Source organism: Clinocottus analis, unplaced genomic scaffold (genome assembly GCF_023055335.1).
Source record: "Clinocottus analis isolate CAN_PGR_092001 unplaced genomic scaffold, fCliAna1.0.p SCAF_12, whole genome shotgun sequence".
Classification (NCBI taxonomy): domain Eukaryota; kingdom Metazoa; phylum Chordata; class Actinopteri; order Perciformes; family Cottidae; genus Clinocottus; species Clinocottus analis.
The window spans coordinates 15,700,583-15,724,339 of NW_027175843.1; the positions used below are offsets into that span (position 1 = coordinate 15,700,583).

A 23,757-nucleotide genomic window follows, 5' to 3' on the forward strand; every position below is an offset into this window, starting at 1 on the left:
TCTGCAAGCATTTTAGCAACTAATTATTTCTAAATAGCTAAAGAAAGATTTAAAAGCCTGTTCCTATAATCCAATCTGTGGTGAATAGTGACTAGCACTGTGTTTTGGGTATCATTCCTTTCATGCCTGAGCTTGTGACAGCCATTTCATCTCACACTTTATGACTATTGAATTAAACCACTTCTTTTGGTTGTCATATTCTGGATGTAGACCCATAGTGTTCTTATTCGTTGCGGCTTCATAGGCACTATTTTGTTCAATAGGCTTTCGCCAAATATGGTTGGAAAACTAAAGTTATGGAACGTATGGCGCTAGACATGGGTAGAAAATGTCTGAAAAGAAACTGAACGTTTTGTGTGTGTGTGTGTGTGTGCGTGTGTGTGTGTGTGTGTGTGTGTGTGTGTGTGTGTATGTATGTTTATGTATGTGTATATATATATATATATATATGTATATATATATATATATATATATATATATATGTATGTATGTATGTATGTATGTATGTATGTATGTATGTATGTATATATATATATATATATATATATATATATATATATATATATATATATATATATATATATATATATATATATATATGAGGCACTATTGATACTAAGACTTGGTGTGAATGCCCTTTGCTGCAGACCTCAAGCTGCATTTAGTGTTGCTCTGTAAAGATAAAATACCCACCCGCTGATCTTGTCTATATTCTGACTCTATTTCAAAGAGTTCAGTTCTTCTGTTTGTGTAATCTGGTTCTCAGTCTAGGGTGTTATGAATCTAAGACATTGATGGTCTGTAGGGCTTTATCTGGCACTATACAGCAATACAAAGATCTTTAAGGGGCCTATGTGAACCGCTTTAAATAGGTATGAGGACTCATTTCACAATATAATCGTGAAGTAATGGTCACAAGATGACATATTTATGAAATAATGATATTTGTGATTATACTCTAATGGCAAGGAAACAGCTTTCAACTTATACTTGCTGTGTATCAAGCACATTTTCTTCAGAACGGCGCAATTTTCACGAGGATGTCATAACAATATCAGAAGAGCAAGAAAGACACTGTCTTCCGTTTTATCCTGTTCCTCGTCTCGTAATTGTTTACCAACATTGTCTAAAGTCTAAAAGCAGACACTTTCGTCTTAAACTGAACCCGAGAGGTGAGCGGCAACCAGCCACTGACTGATCGGACCTGTCAGTCCTCAAAACATTTGATTGGATTTGGCCACAGTGAGGTCTCTGCTTTCACCAAGTGAGCCAGCCCAGATTTCTCCACAGAGACAGAATGTTCAATAAAGTCCCACTTTCAGCTTCCCTTTTCTCCTCCCTCTCTTACAATCAGATAAGACAGTGCCTCATCCAAGCAAGAAGATAGAGCACTCACACCATGAGTCCATATGTCATGCAGAATCTTCCTACCCAGGAGTTGATAGAGCAATGATTAGCGCTCTGCTGTGGGAGGCTAAATATGCTTTTAATTGTTATCAATGGGTTACATAGTCCAGGGGGGTTTCTATCGAAGTGTCACATTTAATTATGACAAAGTATATTAAAATATATCTTCTCTATATCTTCTCAATTAAGTTTCATCCTGCCGGTCAACACCTCGGGTGCATTTATTCAAGGGAAATGTGTCTGTACTATTAGCACATTTCTGAATATTTGGAGCTGAAAAAAACATTTAATATTCTATACATCTTTACCAAAATATTAAAACTGCACATCAAATATTATCTTTCTCAACTCTTTGTATCTATTACATATGTGTTGCATAAATAAAATGAATAGAAGATAAAAGGTGTGAAGGAAAGAGAAATATAAAGGCTTGAGATCTAAATTATTTTTGACATTTTCTTTCACTGTCTTGTTTAGCTACTGGTAAATGATGCAAAGTGCCTTTGTTCAAATTACATTACATTACACAGATAACAATGCAGACGTTAAAACTAATTCACATCGGCAACACCAGGCTAAAACAAAACTCAAAATTCCCCAAATGATTTGCTCCTGAATCACACAAACTGCAGAATTGTTTAATGTCAGTGGGATAACACAACATGGACAGATTGAAGCAAAGCGGGACAGCAGGAACAGATGCACAAATGTTGACTCTATAGTGCAAATTAAATTATCACCTGGTCAATGGTAATATTAAATAGATACTCCTTATTGATCATGTTCCTCATGTCCCTCTTTTCCTTCTTTCTTTGAAAGCCACTCAGGGGCATAATTCATAAAGATGTAAACAGCCAATCTGGGCTTAATGAACCTTATAGCACCGAGTTATTCTTGGGGGCTCATGAAAGTCAGCTGTTCTCCGTTTAATTGCATGCTTATACACCTCCATCATTTCCATGACATCGAATTCAGATTGCCCTGATGTTTTGCTTACCTGACGTTGATCTTGCTTTGTTGTTTTTTAATTGTGAAAGAGCCCGCTGCTTTTCTTTGTGTGGCAGACCGACTTCCCAGCACAAGGGCTGTATTTCTGTTAAGTGCTCTGTATTGTCTTCTGTGTCCTTATATGACTTGCTCATGGAAGACACATGACCAACAACATAGAAACGGGTATTACATCTTTTTTTTTCTTACAAACAGATTGATTAATGTATTGATTAAGACAAAACAATCCTTTTCACAAGTTAAAGTCCAACGCTTAAGTAATATAAACTGTGACAGTGAGACATTGGAATTCAGTCATCTTTAACCAAACTTTCATGTTTGCCTCCCAATTTTTCAAATGAGAGAGTAAGATGAGTGATACTGTGGTTTTGTTGCACGAAAGGTGCTCTTTTCACTGCAGGGCCAACTGTCCTGATTAACCAGTGGGTGTGCATACGATGCTGTTTTACTGCTCGTGCTTGAACAGAGAATCTTGTGTCTGTACTGGCTGGCATCGTATGAGTACCGTACAACATAAGAATACTGAGGGAATTCCACATCAAGTTTTTGTGTGCAAATAAGCCACATTAGCTCGTCATTTCGAGGCTAATGCTAACGACAAACCAGCTTAACGACGGCACAAGGGCTTCTAACGAGATTGAGAAAATCTTAGTTGTAACATTAATTCTTACCTAGCTGTCATTTTGTGTTCATTGTCTTATTAGTATTTATCTCAGTCTCTTTCATCTGTTCTTTGAACTATGAAGCTCTGATTAGGTTTGAAAGAGTACTAGACCAAAAGGTTTGGTTGTATTTAAATACATGAGACAATTTTTGAAATGGCCGCAATTTTTACTGTTGATTGTAAACAATCTACAATTGAGACTGAGCGCAGTGTTACGGTGCTTGTCAAGTTTCCAATTACCATCTGATTCACAGCAGGGAGTGCCCTCCTCTACTCTGTCTCACAAGTCTTTGCGGCACACTGATGTTATGAAGAATGCATTATTCAGTACAGCAGATTTCAGTTAGTGAGTGTTGATCCAAGACTCCATTTCCTGTTTCAGATTCGTTTATTCAAATGTGACAGTTGTGAAGGAGCTGTCGCAACGCTTTGCTACCAAGGGTCTGAGTAGATTACTCAAAGAGACAAAGATAGTCCCATCCTTGCACTGTTGACTCTGGTGAGACGGAGAAGTCACTTGCTCGTAAAGTCCTGCAAGAAAAATTCGAAGGGATGACGCTACATTCCTGAAAGTAATTGTTCTTACCTTCTTAGACGTTACACCCTTACCACAAATGATTGATGAGTAAGAAATGCAGCTCCTTCCTTGTTGTTAATTTATACACATTAAAGCTCTCATAGATCACTGTCTTGACATTCTCATGGTACAACTATATATCATAACTTAATAAAAAGTGATGACCCTATCTTCAGAAGTTAAAGCCAGTTATTTGTAAAATTAGGTAAAGTTAACATAGCATGCACATGTGGTGACAATGACAAAGAAATCTAATCATTTGCACATTTCAACTCCCTTTGTGAGCGTGTCACAAACAGAAGAGCTGATAAAGCTCTGGTGTTATCGCGCATGTAAATATGTGTTAATATTTCAGTCTTTTGCACAGGGTTTTGCACCTTGTCAGATGTGTTTGGTAACTCTGGAGAAATGTGTATTTCTACTGTAAGGAACAAGATTTACAAAAGTGCAAATAAGGACAGCTACGGTTAACTCAGGACTCACATTCTTATTTCATCTATATGGGTGTACTGTACACATAGAACTATGCTTTTCTTATGTGATTCTAATACAGGGCAGCACTGAAAAGATTAACAGTTTAATTTCTGCATCTGTCTGCCCGTTCCAACACGTTCTGCTGGCGTTGTAATCGAAAAAAGTTGTTCATTATTAAGATCCCAGCTCAAAGTGAAGGATACTAGCCCTATACAAGGATGTAGTGTGTGTGTATGTGTGTATATATATATATATATATATATATATATATATATATATATATATATATATATATATATATATATATATATAGGGTGCTGCACTACATCCTTGGCAGTAAGTTATTTCTAGCTCTAATGGGATCAGGACACCTTCAACTGATAGAAGCTCCAGATAATTAAGTAATGCATTGTTCCTCGTCGAGATGTAGAGCGCTGTTTCAGTCACCCCAGGTCGAAGAGGTCAAGCCAAGGAGAGATTCAATCAGGCCAACAGCACTGTCCCAGGCTGGTGGGCTCTAGTGTAATTACACTCCAAGACTCCTGGAGAAGTTGCAGATAAGATGTGAGCATTGTTAGGGGACCTGGGGAAACCCTGTCTACACAAATATATTGTTTCACATTTTTCATGTTAATTACATTGTCAGGATTTGATGTTGCTTTGCATCATACGCACACAGTTTCAAGGTGACTGTTTGGTGGTGTAAAAAGCTTATCTTTTATGATGATTAGTTCAAAGAAATCCTTGTCTTTGGTCCTCAACGCTTATTTATCACTTTATTGAGGATACAGTAGTACTGCACAGAATCGGTGAAACCTCTAATCTGCCTCTCTGAATTATCCCAACTGCCTTTAATTTATTGAAACTTTGGTTGCAATTAAATTAGTTTGTAGACTTTGGCGACCCTCACTTTAAGGTTAAAGAGGACAACGCAGCAGAAAGCCTATTGAGAAGACGAGATCATAATCACAGACTCAAATGATTATAAAAAATGCAATTTAAAAGAATCTCTGCAGTGCTTTAACATGAACTTTGAGTATCCATTAGCTGATACTATAGCCACTAATCAGATTTTTTTTTTTGCTCGCGTAATCGAATTGCCCATATGGTGAAGCTCAGCAATATTTTTGACTCGCTCTCGCATACTGTGAGAGCCTCATGGCGTCCAGGTCACGGTTCTCGCTCCTCCGTCTCAAGGCTCAATACAGCAGAGTAAATTTGTATCCCCTTGTGCATAGGTGTGCCTGATTGGTGGATCAAGTTCTGTGTCCCCCTGTCTGGGTCTCTCATTGAATTACCGCCATGCGCACCCAGCATCTGTTCCTTCTGGTCGCAGCAGGCCGCTGTCGTTAATTGAAGCGTAATGGGCTCAGCAGCAGGGAAGGTCAGACAGAGCGCTCTGCTGATGCACAGCCCCTGTCATAACCTATACACAACACACTTTCCAACTCCTTTTTGGGGTTGGGCAGGTAACAGACTGAGAAGTTTAACATGTCAGTCAATCATTTTATGTCTACAGAGGCTTTTTTAGTCAGGTTTGATTGTGTTTATGTAATCTCTGGTCCATTTAAAACCATGTTTAATTTAAAACCTATGCGAATTTCCCTCAAGCCTCAATTGTTGAAACACATTTAAATGTGGTACTGTACACGGTGCTATGACCCTGCAGTTCAATTGGATCTCTGCCATCGTGTTAACACTGTGTTCCAGAGAACCGACCCCATCTCAGACCAGGTAGCGCTTCCTGGCTACTTTGACCCCAGTGAAATTGAAAAGCGACCAAAATGTGGATATTTCTTTTTTTTATTACTCACGCCAGGCTCATCTTTTGACTTTGACCTGTTTTCTCTTTATTCCATTGATAATTTGCTCAGTCAAGTCAGCATCTGATCTTGGTCTGTGCTCCTTGTATGGACATTTTATTGTTTAATGTTTCTTGAATAATCGTTTCAATTCCTAGTACATTCATCAAATACGCATACAACAATGTGTACATTTTGTAGATTAGTTATCAATGTTGCTTTGAGCCTTTCTGTACTGATAAATGCTTCAAACTGAACGCTGCGACAAAACAACCCGAACCAGCTCGAGTCAGGGAACTGATGATGGTACCCACCAGGGGCGGACTGGGGGGAAAAAGTGGCCCTGGAGTTACTGTCAGACCGGCCTACTCAATACACGACACGACGCGTTGCCCATGCACTCAATGCAGTGTGTGTGTGTGTGTGTGTGTGTGTGTGTGTGTGTGTGTGTGTGTGTGTGTGTGTGTGTGTGTGTGTGTGTGTGACAAAACAATAAGTTAAGTAACAGAACCTAAACTAACTCTGATCCCAGGTGTATAATAGTCACATGGGAATAAAAAGCAATATCAGTATACTCCTTTTAAGGATTTACGTGTTGGTGCCATGCTGTTGAAACCTGCAAGCAACATCCAAGCCATGAGTGTGAATACAGATCGCGATCAGTAGTGTTGCATGCTGGGTGTGAAAACCATGAGTGTGAATACAGATCGCGAGGAGTAGTATAAAAGTCAGTCAGTGATTTTGGCCTATCCGCCCCTGGTGCCCACAACACATGAAGCCATGTCTTTTTAAAGTTATCATCCGTCTTTGCTTGCTCTTTAAGGTGTAAGCAACATGAATGGCTATGCTGTAGCCTGAGCTGACTTTCTTCATGGATATAACACCCAGCTTAAAACACCAAGAATTATCCTTCAAGCTCCATACGTTTGAGGATTCAAAAATCATTCATGGACCATTGGCATACGATCAGAGAGTCAGTTTCACGAGTCTAAGAACCACAGTGCTATTGAACGCGGCACGGTTATTATCGGCATTGTTTAGCGATCTGTAACGGATCCCGTCTTGTCTCACTGGCATCAGCACCATCTCTGTACGACAAGAGTGGCTTCCATCAAAGAGCCTTTGAATTGGGGGTTGAACTGTAAAGCAGCGGCTGTGAAAGATTCATGTCGTGGTGGGAGGCCCTGGTCAGAGTTGAATTTGATGTATATTATTTATGCATAGATAGAATATAGACTCAGCTCACCCTGTGAGGTTGATTCTCCAGCTTGTTGACATTTCTAGGTCTGAGGTAGGAGTCTCTTGAAATCTACTTTAACTTTTCGCTTGATTCCTAAGAGAGATTCTTCACGGGCCGACCCAGTTCACAAACGTATGTCAACAGAGGTAACCTCTACATTGTCTTTTGTCTTTGACCTCCTGACTTTTTACTTCCAAGAACAAGGAGTAGCATCTTCAAGATTGACGTCACAGACGGTTTATAAAGCTCTTTGTTGCCATCGTCTTGAAAACCTTTCCCTTCTGTTAGACTCTAATCAAAATAATACAGCAGACACATTGCAATATGGTCTGATTGATCAGAAAGTGACTTAAATTGTGTCTATGTTCCACAAGGTTTACGCTTGTTCATAAAGTTAATTAGCTGAGATGTTATATTCGGTTGCTGTTGTGATGTGAGAGACTTCATACAGTCAACTATTTTACTGGGTTATAACAAATGAAAGTAATAGTCCACAAAGATCCTCTTTGTTTTTCAAACATGCCATACAAATAATTAAATGGTTTTAGATACATTTCAGTTTTACATTTTTAATCTGTTTTATGTATTATAATGATATATGCATGTGCATCAGCGCTGTAAGAGAAGTCTAGTACACATTTTCTGGCTTGTTTTGGAGATGTGATGCAATCATACAGCGCATTGGCAGGCAGAACAATATGTTGACTGATATTATTTTTTAAGGAATGCATCTAATTTAAAGAACGTGTGTCTTTGAGATGCAGAGTGGCTTAAGGTTAAGCTGTTTCTAATACATAATTCATTAAGAAGATGATACAGCTTCCCATCACTATAACATGTTAATAACTTGTTAAATCTACACTGACATCCTCATTAAGTGAAATAAGAAATTGAAGGTCATTTTAAAGTAGCGTGTCCAATCAAAATTCAATCGCTTATCCAAAAACAATTTCAATGTTTGCATTCTTTCAGCGTGATTGCACATTCTACTGATGTTTTGTTTTTGACGGAAACGCTTGATTTTCTGTGATATTCTATTTCTGCCTTTCGTGCTCTGACTCTACAGCACGGATTAACTGGTTAAGAAAGGAAACCTTCCTTTGCGTGTCATATTCACTTTGTACAAGTCTCTGCAGCAAATACAATGGGTGCTATTTTTGTAACAGAGCACAGACTGAGAAAAAAAATGACTGGCCTTTCTTGGACCAGAATTGGTGTAGCCTTTCCTAAATCCTAATCTCTCTCAGTTTGAGTGAAGTTGTTCTTTATTTTCTCTGACAAGGATATACTGCTTGCAGCTGCTTCCACACTTGCAAAAGATAAAAGCGTGCTACAGGAAACAGTAGCTAGAGTACATATTTTAACCACGTTGATATACCTCATAGTTAATTAAAGGACCATACTGTTTTTATACATAATGTTTATTTTAACTCACACAAGTGATGAATATGCCATCTATTGTGCATCTTGTCTGATCTGGTACATGTTTTTCTTATATGCTGAGTAAATGTAGGCCACAATCAGTAAAGTAGATTAATGCACTTTAGAAACACAATAATCTCAACACAGGCGAAGTTGTCAGATTTGTATTTGGGAAATATTTTGTGTTTAAGGCTGTCGTGTTATTTGTTGAATAGGATTGTTCGTAATGGACTTAATGGTGAAGTCAGTATGAAAACAACTCTTCCTCGCTCTTTACTGTAGGTCTGACTCATAACCATTTAAATTGGCACATGTAAAATATGCAGATTTTTCTTTTCCACCAAACTTCACATGGGCTGCTTATATAGGCCCCTCTCTGTTGTATAATTGTCTATGCTAGACGTGCCAAGTTGACATGTTTCCAGCATCATTTAAAGTTTAAAGTTTCAAACACAAAAGAAAAGGGTGACAGCTGCCTGTCAAACCCTCGAATGGTACAAGACCGAACCGGCCTGGACTACAAAGAGCTCAAACTACTTCCAAGCTCTGTTTCAAAACATATTTTTACATGTAATGTTTTTTTTTCTTCCATCAAACCATCTAGAAAGCTGAGACATGACATTAGGATATTCTGCTCATGTACCGAGCTAAATGGGCGTGTACGACTCAAACACATCTTAGTTTAACCTTCACCCGCTGGTGCTTGCATAATCTATGTCCACAGTCCACCTTGTATTTTGACATTATCTTTGAGTCCCATTTTAGCCAAACAATTTTGATTATTCAAGCATTTTCTGGCAGCAGCTGACGCTTACAGAACCACCTCTTATGTATTAGCAATGTCTCAAATGCTATCGTGAACAAGGCGTCCAGTTACAGGGAGCAGGGCAAATAGTTTAATGTGGACCTTTCCCTAGAATATTAATCCAGTCCAGTTCAGGCTTGAGTAAAAAAGCAACCTAATGGGTTCAATAATTAGGAGACATAAAAATGTTTAATGGGGCCACCGAATCTAAATGTGCGCAACGGGGAAGATGTCAAAGTAGATTCCAAGTACCTGAGTACAGCAGGGGTCTCCAACATGTTTGCACTATGTGCCATTTCTGTATTGACATTGTTCTTGGGGATCAGCCAATCCGGGGTCTTTGTTCTAAAGTGTGTGACAGGGAGTGATTAAGTAAGATATAGCACTAATAGCCAAAGTTAAGGTAATTACCACACAAATAGTCTGCAGCGTTATATAATGGTAATTCAGCTCTTTTTTCTTTTTGGAGAATAATTCTGTTTCCCCATAGCCTGAAGCAAATGGGAACCACTGCAGTACAATACAGAGAAGAGAGAACACATCACAGTGCTGAAAAGTACAGTCTGGTATCTCGCTGCGGAAGTAAATGCTGTTAAAAGCTCTTGGCTGTAACATTGGCTGTAACACTCAACATTGTTTATAGCTATTCTCAAAACAGTCGGGATAAATAGGTATATAGAAAGGGATTAGAGGACGAGAGAAGATGGAACAGACAGACAAGGCTAAAATCATGGACACAAACTATAGAAATCACAAAAAAAAATATAAAGCCTTGAGATCACACAAGAAAACAGAAAACAAACGAGTTTGAAGAAAATCGGCAGATGTTTTCCCTCTCTGAGACTTTGGAGACTTTGTGTGAGGCTGCAGAAGCATAATCACGATCATGATCCACTTATTCTTGCAAATGAGATTCCGCCACAGTGTGCGCTAAATTGGGAGTATGGAACACTGCAGCTGAGCATCTACCAGGAAGACATGAATGATGATGTTTCCATCATTTTAAAGCGCCACCCTCTCCTGTCATCATTATGTTGCTATCTTTCACAGACTAATCCCCACAAATTATTGTGTATTCTTTTAAAGCTTGCAAGAGGGTGGGGGGGGGGTGGGGTGGGGGGACAATTCCCATCAAATGCTCACACGCTCGGCGAAGAGCCTAATTGCAGCTGCCAAAACATTGTCTGTGTACTCGACACAAGCAGGCACTTATTCCCTTTCATGTTACACCCTACGTAAACATCCGTGGAGTGAGTGACAAATTGCATCACCTCCATTTCCTGCTCATCACCCCTGTGCGGCGCCAACGCTTCTGACTGACATCACCTATCTTATTGGTGAGCTAACAGCGCCGCTTTATTTGATGCCTGTCAGATCTGGGTCAGCCATTGTTTGTAAATAACACTTTTTCTTTTTTCTTTTCCTGAAGTACCTGCCAGGTATATTTTTCTGTGGCATCACAGCTCATTCATCGGAAACCAGTCTGAATTTCATATTAATATGTTTAGCCTGCTGTCCATTGATCCATGCATACAAAGATAGATAGGCCCTTAAACAGCACTTTCATATTTAGAAACCAGTAACAGCTGTCTGGAGACAAGTGCCTCCCCCCCGTATACACACTGGCAGAGTGAACTGGATCAATACAAGGTTAAGGTTTAATCCCTGAAACACCCATCAATCAATACAGGAAGTCACCCATTTGAGTGGCTTTCCCCTACATGGAACAATAATTCCCAGTAACAGACAACGAGCCAGCCTCCTCTCTGCTCTCTGTCCACGGCTGCACTTTGATAATCCAGACGGCGACAGACTCATGCAGCCTTTCTCTATTGTCCTGAGCTCTTATCTCCCTGCACAATACTGGCGGCTCCTTATAGCACAAAGCGCCAACTTGTTTCCCCTCACCTCTCAAAATGTGAACTTTGAGCTCTGAGGCAGTGGAGCTCAAACTACCCATTTCCTGGGAGAGGCTTAAAGTTGCTTCATGTGTTTCTGTGTGTGTTAGCGGTCTGTGCCTATTAGCACTTCTTTCTGTTGTTTCAGGGATTGATTTCTGTTTGATGGCAGGAAAAAAACAATCAAAAACATGTTGGGTTGGTGCCTATGCATAGGTTCTGTCCATGTTTATTTAATTTTGATAAACCAAAGAACCATAGCTGTGAATTATCTGCGTTTAACATCTCTCTGATGATAAAGTGTCTTTTCAGTTGAACTAAGACACCTTTTGTCTTCTGATCCCCCACACAGTTTTGGATTGATAATGTCACACACACGCACACACACACACATGTTGTCTTTCAGAACATGAATAAACAATAGGTCATTGCATAGCAATCGGCTCGTTGTTTCAAATATGTAAATAGCACAGTACGAGATAAAAACACGGCTGTGCGTGTCTGGGTTATTAGTGCTGCCTACAGTGTTGATGGCTTTGGAAAGGTCAGTGATCAAAGTGAACATAATGTTCTGACATTTAGAACTGAGAGAGTGCAAAAGATAACAATAATAATGTTTTTGATGGCTCAAAGTACAAAGAAAAGGTGCCTTCATGGATGAACCGAAGACAATCTGCTAAGTTGGTCGTCCTAACTTGTGTTTTCTTTGTCTGCAGCACTGATTCACTTTCTGTGCTCCGTCGAGTTGACCTTTTTATGGCCTTCTTGACAGACGCTTCATTTTCAAATATTTGCAACGTCTGGGCTGTGCCTTAATCTAAAAATGTGCAATTCTGCTTTAAAATGTACACATTGGTTATGCAAAGCCTCCTTTTGAAGTGACTTTAGAGAATTAAGTCATACAGTAGTTTTCTTTTACACTTATTTTACACTTACAGACTGGGGCACACTGCATAGAAAAGGTCAATCTTTTGTAGCCTGAGCTCTTCATAGAAAATAAAACACGTAAAGGCCTGTTGTTAATTGTTGATATTTGTGTGGATTTTACACAATCTTGTGTCAAACCATACAACCTCTTTCTCAAACATACTGGAGTTGTATTAGTTTTTTTGTGACAGAAACTACTACCCCTACTTCTACCACCTTTCTGGTGAACACTTCACATCGTCAACACTTATCACAAGAGCTATAGGCTTTTAATTTCACCCATGGTTCCCTCTCTTCCACATTTTCTCCATCTATATAATTGACTTTTTTGCAGGTTTCGACAGAAGTTGTACCCCCCGCGCCCCCCCTCTCTCACACACAGACACACAAAAACACACACACGCACACAGACACACAAAAACACACACACACACACACACAGACACCCTGGGCTTCAGGGTCCAAGTGTCCCTGCAACTGCTGACCCGTGTTATCAGTCTGCCTCAGCAACTGGGCCCCCTCAAAATTAATCCTGACGCCGTCACGCCACCCTCTCGCTCACACTGATGGCTCCCTCTTTGGGTGACAAACCCCTCCGGTTCCTCAGCAGTCAGGACTCATACACGCTCACCTGCATACCACAGTCCCACGAGACACAGTCCTATCAATTTAAAAAGGGAACACAGAGTGACCAGGATTACAGCCAGTGCAGCGTTAATTATAAGCTTTTTTTAATGAATGGGAGGTAGAGGCTCGGAGGCCAGGTGGAACAGCCACACAAGACAAATCCGATTATCCAGGAACGGTTTGTTTCTCTTTCAAGCTCTCCATCTCCCTCGTTCCATGTTTTGTGGAATAATTTCTCAGCTCCGCTACAGAAAGCAGAGACATTTGTTTTTCGTGTCGGTTTCTGCTCCAAATCCTTTTTTGCTCTATTTGTGCACATACTGTCACAGCTTCTAAAGGGACTGTCGCTCCTTTATTTGTACTGAAGATGAACTACCTGAAACATTACCAATTAATTCTGTATCCAGAAGATGAGGTGTCTTTTCACCGAAAGCAGCTTTTGCCATTTTTGTTCCCCCCCCCCCCTCCCTTTGGAGGCGTTGTTCTTATGGAGCATGTTCACATCAATACATAGAAAAAAAGCTTATCATTTTTTATTCTGCGTTAATTTGCCATCCTCTGAGATCCCTTATCATGTCTGATGAAATATTTATGGATGTGAAAAAGTGCAGATGATCTGGCTAACAATGCAATGCTCTGTGGCTTTGTTTTAGTCATCACATCAATTAGCTTAATTTTACCCGAAAGGATTTTGAATCTCTTTGAACACGGACATGTGTGAAAGTGAATGATGCATGAGTATCCAGCTACTGTATATGGATTTAAACACACTATCACATCCTCAAAGCAGCTTTGATGCATAATTCTATGTAAAGCATTGGGATCTGTTAACTGTTCAACTACATCAGTGGTATTCTTAAATGCGTGCCATGTCCCTGGTTGACTGAATAGTTTGATACCCAGTACATATGAAGCCAGGATGAAATAGATCACACTAAGCACTGATTCTGGATCAGAGATTAGATTTTGAGGTTGAGCAGCATAATGTAGACGGCGCTATAGATCACAGCCTGCTTGGCTTAATTGTTCCTTTCATTGGATGTTAATATCTCACTAAGTAATACTGCGATTGAGATTATATAGGAATTTGCAGATTTTGAGTCAATTAAAAATACACTTAGGTGAACTGAAGTACAGATTTCTTCTCAGTAATAGTATTTGACGCAACTAATTTGATTAAGAGATCCGCTGAAGCTCGTCCGTATTTAAACATTCTGGTGCCACATTTTTTGCCGATTTCAAATTTACCCTGTCTGATCACATTTGCTTGGTAATTAATCACTGTAATGCCACAATCGTGTAAAGACACGCATGCTTCCAGGCCAGCCAATACAATTATTCTATTTCCAGCCCTTTTTAACATATAGAAACAAGGAGAAAAAAAGCATCACAATATAGAGATTTTTAAAAAAAATCCCTGTTTTTGTGGTAAAAAAAACCCCTCAAGAGTTGATGAATGGTATCAGTTAACTGATCTTTGTACGTACGGTGAGGCTGGGTGGCGCGGCTGAGTTAAAATTCTCTCCTGCCCTTATCAATGTGGTGACCCTGTCAGTTTGCTTAACTACTGCACCTCCAGCACATGGAGGCAGCCAGAAAGAGTCATCGTATGTTTCGTGCCACAACGATAAACATGCAGCTGATTGAGTTCACAACCCCGGCCACAGGAGCAGCCTGACTGCCAAGATGTTTGAGGCAGAGAGATACCTCTTTCTGTCAAATACAACATCTTAACTGTCTGGAATTTATTTTCTTATTTCATTTTCTTGAAGGCTTGCATAAAACACATAGTTTGTTTCAGTGATACGATTATTGGCGAGGCAGCATAGTTGAGTTTGACATTTGCCTGCTGATGTACAGCGAGTTGTAAAGGTTTGAGTCAGTGAATATTGCCAAGCCAAGACATGAACAACTGTGTTTATTTTCAGAGATTCAGATGAAATGAAAACAATGAACTGTTAGAGAAGGCAACTAAGCTTTTACAATCACTTTGTTGCAGTGTTTAGGTTGCTTTTAGTAAATGTGGAGGTTGTCATATTAGCAGCCATTTGGAGCAAGGTGTAACGCTAAAATTCTGTCAGGTTGTTTTCTACAAGCTTGCAGATGCCTTCCACTTTTTTAAACTTGCTGATGTTTTAAAAGGAAAAATAAATGCTTCACAGCTACAATACATGAACAGTGAAGCAGCAAAACACTGGCAGGCTAGACACACCACAGATGATACATCTAAATACACACTGTGGGATAGATATTTAAGGAACCCAATGCCTGTGATGTAGGCCAGAGCGAACGCTCTATGGTTGTGTCAAGAGGGCGTTTGGCTGTGGGAATCGAGGATGGTGCCAAACCGGAGGAGGTACCCAGCTCCTGGCGGAAGGTGTGAAGCATGAGCCAGGTTGGATGAGACTGTGGTGGACACGTTTGTCTTTGGGCTGAACTCTATGGAGTGGAGCGGAGAAAACTGTAGAGGACAGGCCTGTAGAGGCTGCACTGTCCCACTTGGAAATGGTCAGAAAAATTAGCTTAGCATAACTAGCCTATCCTTAGCCTACCGTCTAAAACAAAACCCCTCAAAACTGTTTTAGGGAGTTATTGATTCAAATGTAGGGTAATTGTGGAGACTGTTTATTTTGCTGTTGAATTGTATGTGGTTATAAAGAGGTTTTTTTAATGTATAGTATTTGCTCTATGATGTTAAAGCAATGAACACATATTTTATGAAACACTCCTCCAAAAAAAAGTCAACAGTCAACAGCCTGACAAAGTGACATTGGCTCTGTTTTTGTCTTCAAACTTTTTTGCAGTGTATTTTCGGTGAATTGTAACCGGTCCCCTTGAAATGTCTAATTCTGCATTCAGTTGTATTTACTTCCACACAGCCAAAATGCTGAACTCCAGACTCCAAAAAAAGAAATACAAATTTGCCACATTTGTGTGTAGGTGTTCCGATATCTAGACCAAGCCTCTGTTCAAACAATGTAATCTGGTTTCCTAGATGTTGTCTTTATTCTTCTTTGGGTGATAATTATTACAATATCTACTTTAGCTAGATCCAGAAATCCACAAGAGGTAAGAAAACAGTGAGAGGTAGCACCCATAGTTTGACTGTAATAGAAGTCTAAGGTTGAGATTGAATAAAGATTAAATGAATTGCTTGGCCCTAGTTGAAACTGCATGTTCACAATTGATTTTGCTCCTCTCACCAGGAGCACCTTTCTTCCATCCTATTTGTTGGCTTTTATTTAGTTAGTAGCCAGCCACGGAAAGAGAAGTGCAGTTACAGAGACAAGCTCATTTGAGCCACCATGAAATGGCAAGGCAGAGCACTTAAAAAGCCTTGGGAAATAAGGTCTGGGTCACTGGGACCTGAGGTTTTCAGGAACGTGGCCAGGAAGGTCAATAACGGAGCGGAGCGAGAGGTGGGGCCAGTGGGGAAAGAGGTTGGGGTGGATGGGAGACGAGGGCAGGAGGTGTTAATAGAATCCAAGTTTCCTGTGGATGAGTTCTCGGAACAAGCTTGGTAGGAAGGTTGGCATGTAATCATTGAATGTCATAGGAGAGCTGCTGGTACTCTTGAACAGCACTCTTGTCTTTGATATTACTGTCAGAATGTGACACAGGCAGTGACAAATCAGGACTGTAAGCCTTGCTAGTTAATATAAAATTCAGAAACAACAACCACTCTTGTGCTAATACGATGCATACATAACATTGCGCTCCCCCCCTCCCCTCCGCCCTCTATAGCGGCTGCAAATCTGAATTTGGGCACACAGTACTCCTTTTTTTTATGCACAGAAACTTTCTTTGCGATCTTTCTGTTAAGATAAGACAGAATAGATGTCTGTATCTCGTGCACACCTCTGAGATGCAAAATAGCTGCAACGCATCATGTTTGAGAAATATAATCTCAAGAATGTCATTGTATGAGGTGTCAGATTTTTACTGTGCAGTGTTATCAGACGTTTATATCAGTGTCTCTTTTTTTTTCGTCTCTCTTTTCTCCCACCTCAGACCCCGTAGGCTGACTCTTGTGCCAACCTCTGTGGGAACATCAGTGGGTGCAGGGGACTTGACAGAGCCAGCGCCAGGGAGTTAATACCACTCAGTGCTGCTGGAGGTGTGACACAGTCCCAGCCCTCTGCACATTGATTCACACAGGATTAAGCCACTGCTTGATGCTTCAGGCGTAAGGCCTGGCACAGCTGATTTACTGTCCCTGTCAGACTTGCATCTTTGAAGGCCTCCTCTGCCCTGCTGCTGTCTTCTGTGGAAGGACTTGTAAAAAACATCTGCCACTGCACCAACCGGATCACCGAAAGGGATGACTGGCAGTCAGCTGGCTAAGGTACTTGCAAACCATGCCTTACATGATCCTGTGTAATTCCAGTTTGGGAGTTGATTTTTGAGTGTGTTTTTATTTTTAAGTGCAGCTATACATTTATTTTTATTTTTTCCCCGCATTGTTCATTCCGTCAAAGGAAACACAAAAAGGACAAAAATAGTTGACAACCTTTTTGTAACAACTGTCAGAAAAAAGACAATGACAAAGACATCATCCATTAGCAAATAAAAACTAAACAATAGTGTGAAGACGCTACTGTAGCTGAAGCTTCAGGCTTCTGTTTATAGACACTGTTCTCTGCCACCCAATATGTCTTGTTTAGAGCTTTTTTAGCCACTTGACCTTTGGCAATACTATTAATTATAAGCATCTTGCATCCGGTAATCTGTCAGTAATGTTGTCTGCTGTTACCAGTATTAAGATAAAACAGATTCATGGACGAAAGTCAACTACAAGCCACATAGAAGCAGCAAAAAAACAGTGGGGAAAAAAATACAAAAGCATTCAGGCAGCATGCTGACATTTATAAATTGGTAAGCTAAAGAAACGTTATAAAGTACGATGTCTTTCATGTCAACGGCATTGTCTGAATCTTTTGTGCTGATAGAAGGAACTGGTAAGTACCAGAATTAATGGAGACGGTCAGCCATCTCATTCTTTCCCTCTATCAGTTAAAGAAATAGCCTAACGTTTTAGCTTCTCCTCTCAAGCTATACCCAGAAAATGAACAATATTTTAGTGCGCAAGTGGGGGTGAATCCACTTCTGAGTGATTCGCTGCTCTGCAGTGCAGGCACACGGAGCTGCGGTAATGCTCGTGAGCAGCAACGACAGAGAGACAGCGGTTCTGCTCAACCAGCCCGAGTTCATAAACGATTACTGGATTAACTGAGGAGATCAGTCTACCGCATTAATGCAGATCAGCGTGACACGGACACAGTGTAACTGTGCACAACAAAGTTGTCAAGAGAAGCAAGTTTGTGACCGAGAGGTCAACCGTGGTTGCACTGGGCAGCTTCCATGCGTAAACCAATGTGACTGTGCACAAGTGATGCAATTTGTTGTTGTTGTTGACTAAAACTAAATATTTAACCGTATCCTCAGACAACAACTTTGACAAGTCTGCAAAACCCTGGATGTCATTCATTGACAGCGTATTTTTCTTCATGTCCAGCTTGAAACCTTTTCCTGTTGCAGTGTCTGTGCATCACACCTTTGGTACAACAATGTGAAAACCTGCTATTCACCCATGCACCACCCTTTACAATTTGCCTCGCTAGAGGGCAAACCACTTCCTGCTTTGGCAGTGATCATTGGCATTGGAGGTAAATTGTGAGGGGCGGATTCGTCCAGTATGGATGTAATTTCTAGGATAATGGGCTGAATGCTTGTTTCCAACTCCTTTTCAATCAACGGTGCCAAATTGTACAAACCTTTTTGGAATGGCAAATACAGTGTATCTCGGAGCTGTCATCATCTGTTGGGCCAACACAATTCGGAAGTGCTACCGTTCTGAATAGAATAATGGTAATTGTGTCGAAAGAATTCAGGAATAAAATGGAGATGAACAGCAATATTCTCAAGTATTTTTCCATATTGTGACAGATGAATGTAGATACACCTGCAAGCAGATGATCAATGAAACACAAACTGCCGTGTTGCGCATTGCGGTTTGTTTCAATGCTTTCATGGTCGTTCCTATCAATGAAAACATCTGCAAAAATCTGCTTCTTTCGGGTGAGAATGAATTTGTGTTTTTATACTGCCAAACCCGATCAAAACCATTTACATGCACGACACTGTGGCAAAAATACTTGCAGCTGTGTTAACCTGAATATACCGGATGCAGTACACGAAGAGGAGCACAAGTATATGGGCAGGGGATTTAAGCTATACGAATGTGAAGAGAGAATGAGCTGGTTGGCTGCATAATGATGCGAAGAACTAGGGAAGAGTTTGGCATCTCTGCAAAACGTACTGGGTTTAAATGCCTTTGTTTCCACTCGGCTTATTTAAAGAGAAGCTGAAGGATCACATGGTGATTGTTCAGAGCCTTGGCATACCAAATTAGCTTTTGCCATCCATTTGGAAAGATCTAATCAAACATTAATTATTGTGACCACCTGTGAAAGAGAGGGCTGAGGAGTGTTGCTCATCTGTTCCCTTATGGTAGCTGCAGGGTCCTTACTCCTTGAATCCAGCAAGTGAGTCCCAAACAAGGACCACAAGAGACAGAGAGGCAGATTGCATTCCATCAGATCACGGAGTATCTAATAGGATACACAGCAGCATCTGAGGCACACTGCTGTTTGCAGGGTTTTCTGTGACTACTAAGAGCCACGCATGATTCCTTTGACCCTGATATTTAGCCGCTTAAGAGTTTTTCTTTTTTTAAAAAGATTTTCCGGATAGCCTGCATTCTCCCTCTAATAACACAGATTGGATGAGTCCAAGCTGGAGCTGTATGAACACAATTGACACTCGCTCTTTAAACTGAGAAAACTTGCAAGATTTTTATTTTATCTAACAATATGGTAATCTTAAATGTCTGTCTTTGAAAAGCAATAGCTTGAAGCCTTGGGGTCATGCTGGTTTTCATTGCTTGTTTTTGTTCCAAGACCATGTTTCCCTAATCAGTTGTGACACATTGTGTCAGCCTATAGAGACCCCTGCTTGTCCCATGAATAGTGGAATTAGACTGGCTGGAGGGAGGATGAAATCTGGGTGCAGTCAGGTATGGCTTCCAGAGCTGTGCAGCCCAAGAGGCTGGCTAGTAATCAGCAACAGAGGTGTCTAATTGGCATATGGCTGTGTAAGTGCCAGACAATTCTGCTCATTCATCCAAATAGAATGAATTCTCTGGCCATCACAAAATGTGAGACAAAGGCATCTTTAATAAAACAAAAGACAAAGGTTGGATTCATTATATTCAAAGTGGATGAGTTCTTTAAATCAGCAAGAACAAGTAACCCAAAATAATTATTTCACTTGATGGAATGCAACACAAAGAATACTGAAACAAGAGCTGGATACTAAAACGCCAAAGAAATAAGAAGCAGCATTTCACCTATACTACTGTGCTGGCGTAAAACAAATCACAAAGTTAAAGCTATTTGAGAATGTAATTTACAAAATAATAATTTAAGAATTAAAAGTTGTATCTATTTTATAATGTAATTGTTTTTCACAACCACACTACACGTATTATAGTTATTTGTCACTATTACATTGTTTTCTCCTGCTGCCTTGCTTTCTGGTTCTGTAGCCAGCTCGCCGGCCAGCTTGACGCACGCTCCTTAACGCTCTTTGACCAATCACATCTCACCTCTGTCTTTTTCTATGTCTCTCTGTCTTCTTTCTCTCCGCTGGTTAAACACGGTGACGCCTGCTAGCTGGTTCTGTCCTACTCACACTGAATGGGTAGGACAGAAATACCCTGCACCCGGATCAGCTGTTAAACTCTACAGCTCGCATAGTGACCATTTTCACGGCCCCCTGGTTTATATATATATATATATATATATATATATATATATATATATATATTCCTCCATTATCTTTAACTGCTCATCTTGTTCAGGGGGCATTGAAGCCAATCCCAGCTGCCATTGGGCGATCAGGGTTCACCCTACAGGCCGCCAGACTATCGCAGGACTGACTGATATAGATGTCAAGAGACTGCAGGTTCCCCTTTGGGAGCCTGCAGCCTCTTGACATTTGGTTGATAATTTTAGTACCTTTTTGGTGTTTTGAACAAAAAAAATTCAGGCCATACTATATCTTACACATTTCACCTTTTTAAAAGCCCCTCTGACCCAAAAAGACCGAAACACTTTTGACTGTAGAATAACACATCAAACCCGGAGGAAAATTGGACAGTCCATCAAAAACTGGGCATCTGGCAGCCCATTTCTGGGCACCCAGCCATCTCTGCCCAGCAATTTTTTTTCATTAAACCTTTTTTTTGGCCCCACCACAACACAGTTAAAGCGGAACAGTCAAAATCTAATTTGCCTGAATGAAATCAAGCAAGAAATAATCAAGCATCCAGCATTTTCACAGACACGCCAAGTGTAAATAATCTTAAATCCACAATGCCTGCTTGCTCTCAGTGGTTAATCTGCCATCAGATACTCTCTATGAAACTTAATTATCGAGAGGAACTGTACACCGAATGTGAAGTGGTGATCTGCAACATAAAAAGAAAAATTAAAATAAAAACACATTTTCATATCGTCATGCTGCACTTTATAATCAAATCACGGTAAATGAATGCTCTTTGGTTTTGTTTGATTATCTGTTTTTTTTTTAAAGTCCGATCTAAATTGTTTCCTCACCTGTGTCTTTAAAACCTAAGAACACGTGAAGACAAGTTTTGCCAGGATAATCTTTCAAAATCAAATATATTTTTCCATTTAGTTTTTTTTTGTCTTCTTTTTGCCAGGATCAATTATTCGTGTTTGCCTTTGTACATTCTTTTTTTAGTGCAGTACAATGCCATGTGGTAAACAGAAATAAAAGCATTCATGTTTGCCTCCAGGTGAGTTATAATTTACATGACTTGCTAACACACAATACCTTGTGTTTCGAAACAAACATTTTTGCAAAGTTATCCTGGCAAAAGTTTGTTGTTATTGGCGATCGCTTTTTTTTTTCCCCCACAAATGGAAAAATAAAGGAATTTTGCATGATTATTCTGGCAAACCTTTGTATTCCACCTGTTCTGAAACTAGGAACACAGGAGAGAAAAGTACTTAGATCAGACTTAAAAATGAATCACCAGATTTTTTTTTTTTTTCCCAGCTTCCTCTCAGGGCTTCCGTACAACACAATTAAGAGGCCTTGTGAATCCAGGACTAATCCCTAACACTCCTAGGACATGAATCACAGTAGCAGGCGATAGGAATAAATGAGCAGCATTAAAAAGGTACTAATACCCCGTATTACTCAAGCTTAAAGTCTCCCCTTCCTTCAATACATGTGTCCACTTCTACCTTGGGAGGCTGAGATTCTCAAGCCTCTCTGACTAATTATGTTTGGTCTGTGTGGGAGGAGAAGCATTCATGGTATCACTCTTATGCTGCATTAAAAAACTTAGGATTGTATCCATAATGATTCACTACTTCTTATTTACTACCCAGGGATATCTACAGTATATAAAGGACGAGTGAGCTCATCGTCAAAATAAAAAAACAAATATTTTGGACACTACTTTTCATTTTCTCGGCGTGGTAGTTTACGTGATTGCAATCGCGCAGTTGCAACGTCGCAGATCAATGTTGGTTAGTGGACCATCTATAATAGATATTGACATGCAATTTTGTCTCGCACACATATTTTAAGCTATCTTTTGATTTGTCTCTCAGAAAGATGCTATGAGTGATTTATGTTATCCCTGAAGCGATGTAAATGGTATGTCAAAGACTTTGATCGTGAAAGGTAAACATGGAAGACAAAGGTCTCTCAAATTATTAAAAATAAAAGCCTGTTGTGGCTATTTATGTTGCCATAAGCTGCTCTGTCGACATTAAATATATCATCGTTGTGCCACTTCCTATGGGTTACCCGGTCTCCTTCTGTCTGCCATTTGTCCACGATGCATGATGGTATATATTGCTCCGTGAGTGGCCATCGGTTGTACAGTACTTTTCACCATGCATTGTGGGATACTTTGAGTCCTCTACCTTGGATATTAAAATAATAATAATTACTAAGGGATTTTGGTCACAGCCTATGATTCATATGCGAGAGAGTGTTATGCACTTTGCAAGGTGACACTGAAAGTCATATTTCTGGGCCGGAGGTTTCAGTGGGATATTTTCTACACAGAAACCTCTGAATGTCTGACACCTCCTTCACTTTCCCCATTTTAAAAAGCTTACACACGTTCTCTGCAATGGTTTCTCTGGCCCATGTCTGGCTCCATTTTTATGAGTGACCTACTGATGAATTTCATGTTCTTCCCACAGGAGTAAGAGAGGAAGCAATGGGCTGGACTATGACTCTAAAAGATGACTTTGGGGTCATTGCCTGGACACGGCATGATGGGAGCTACCTCCGCCTCCTCCTCCTTTTGTCTCTCTTTTCCTTTTCAGTCCAGTCCGATGTTGTGTTTTCAAAGGACCATCATTTCTCTTGGAAAGCAGGTAAAATGTTTTCTTCTTCTTCTTCTTCTTTTTCTTCTTCTTTTTCTTCTTCTTCTTCTTCTTCTTCACTATCAATGTTTCAATCAACACAACTTTTTGACTATTTAAATGCAGTCATCCAGGTCTTTAGTTTCTGGAGTAAATTAAGTTTTACAACTACACTGCTGGTCACACACTGCTGTTGGACAATTTTTCTCTAGCCCTGTGATAAGCAGGGCTCGGATTGTTAGCATAATGATGTGCATAATGATGTGTATACTGTGGTTACAGGACACAATTAATGAGACATTGGTACATGGTAAATAATCATATCCTTGATGTTGTGCTGTTATTAGCGACCCCCAGGTATATATATATATATACACACACACACACACACACACACACACACACACACACACACACACGTGTGCGTGCGT

At 40.1% G+C, this 23,757-nt stretch overlaps 2 protein-coding genes across 2 annotated transcripts in view; one reads left to right on the top strand and one right to left on the bottom strand.

Annotated features, from left to right (window-relative positions):
* dars1 (aspartyl-tRNA synthetase 1) overlaps window positions 1-23,757 on the bottom strand; it is a 160,791-nt gene that overhangs the window by 94,391 nt on the left and 42,643 nt on the right. The window lies entirely within an intron of this gene.
* thsd7ba (thrombospondin, type I, domain containing 7Ba) overlaps window positions 1-23,757 on the top strand; it is a 142,743-nt gene that overhangs the window by 9,954 nt on the left and 109,032 nt on the right. Inside the window, exons 2-3 of the mRNA XM_068572165.1 lie at window positions 16,863-17,196; window positions 23,162-23,338. Of these exons, the coding sequence (XP_068428266.1) occupies window positions 23,179-23,338 (160 nt within the window). The 5' untranslated portion in view covers window positions 16,863-17,196; window positions 23,162-23,178. The remainder of the gene's footprint in view (window positions 1-16,862; window positions 17,197-23,161; window positions 23,339-23,757) is intronic.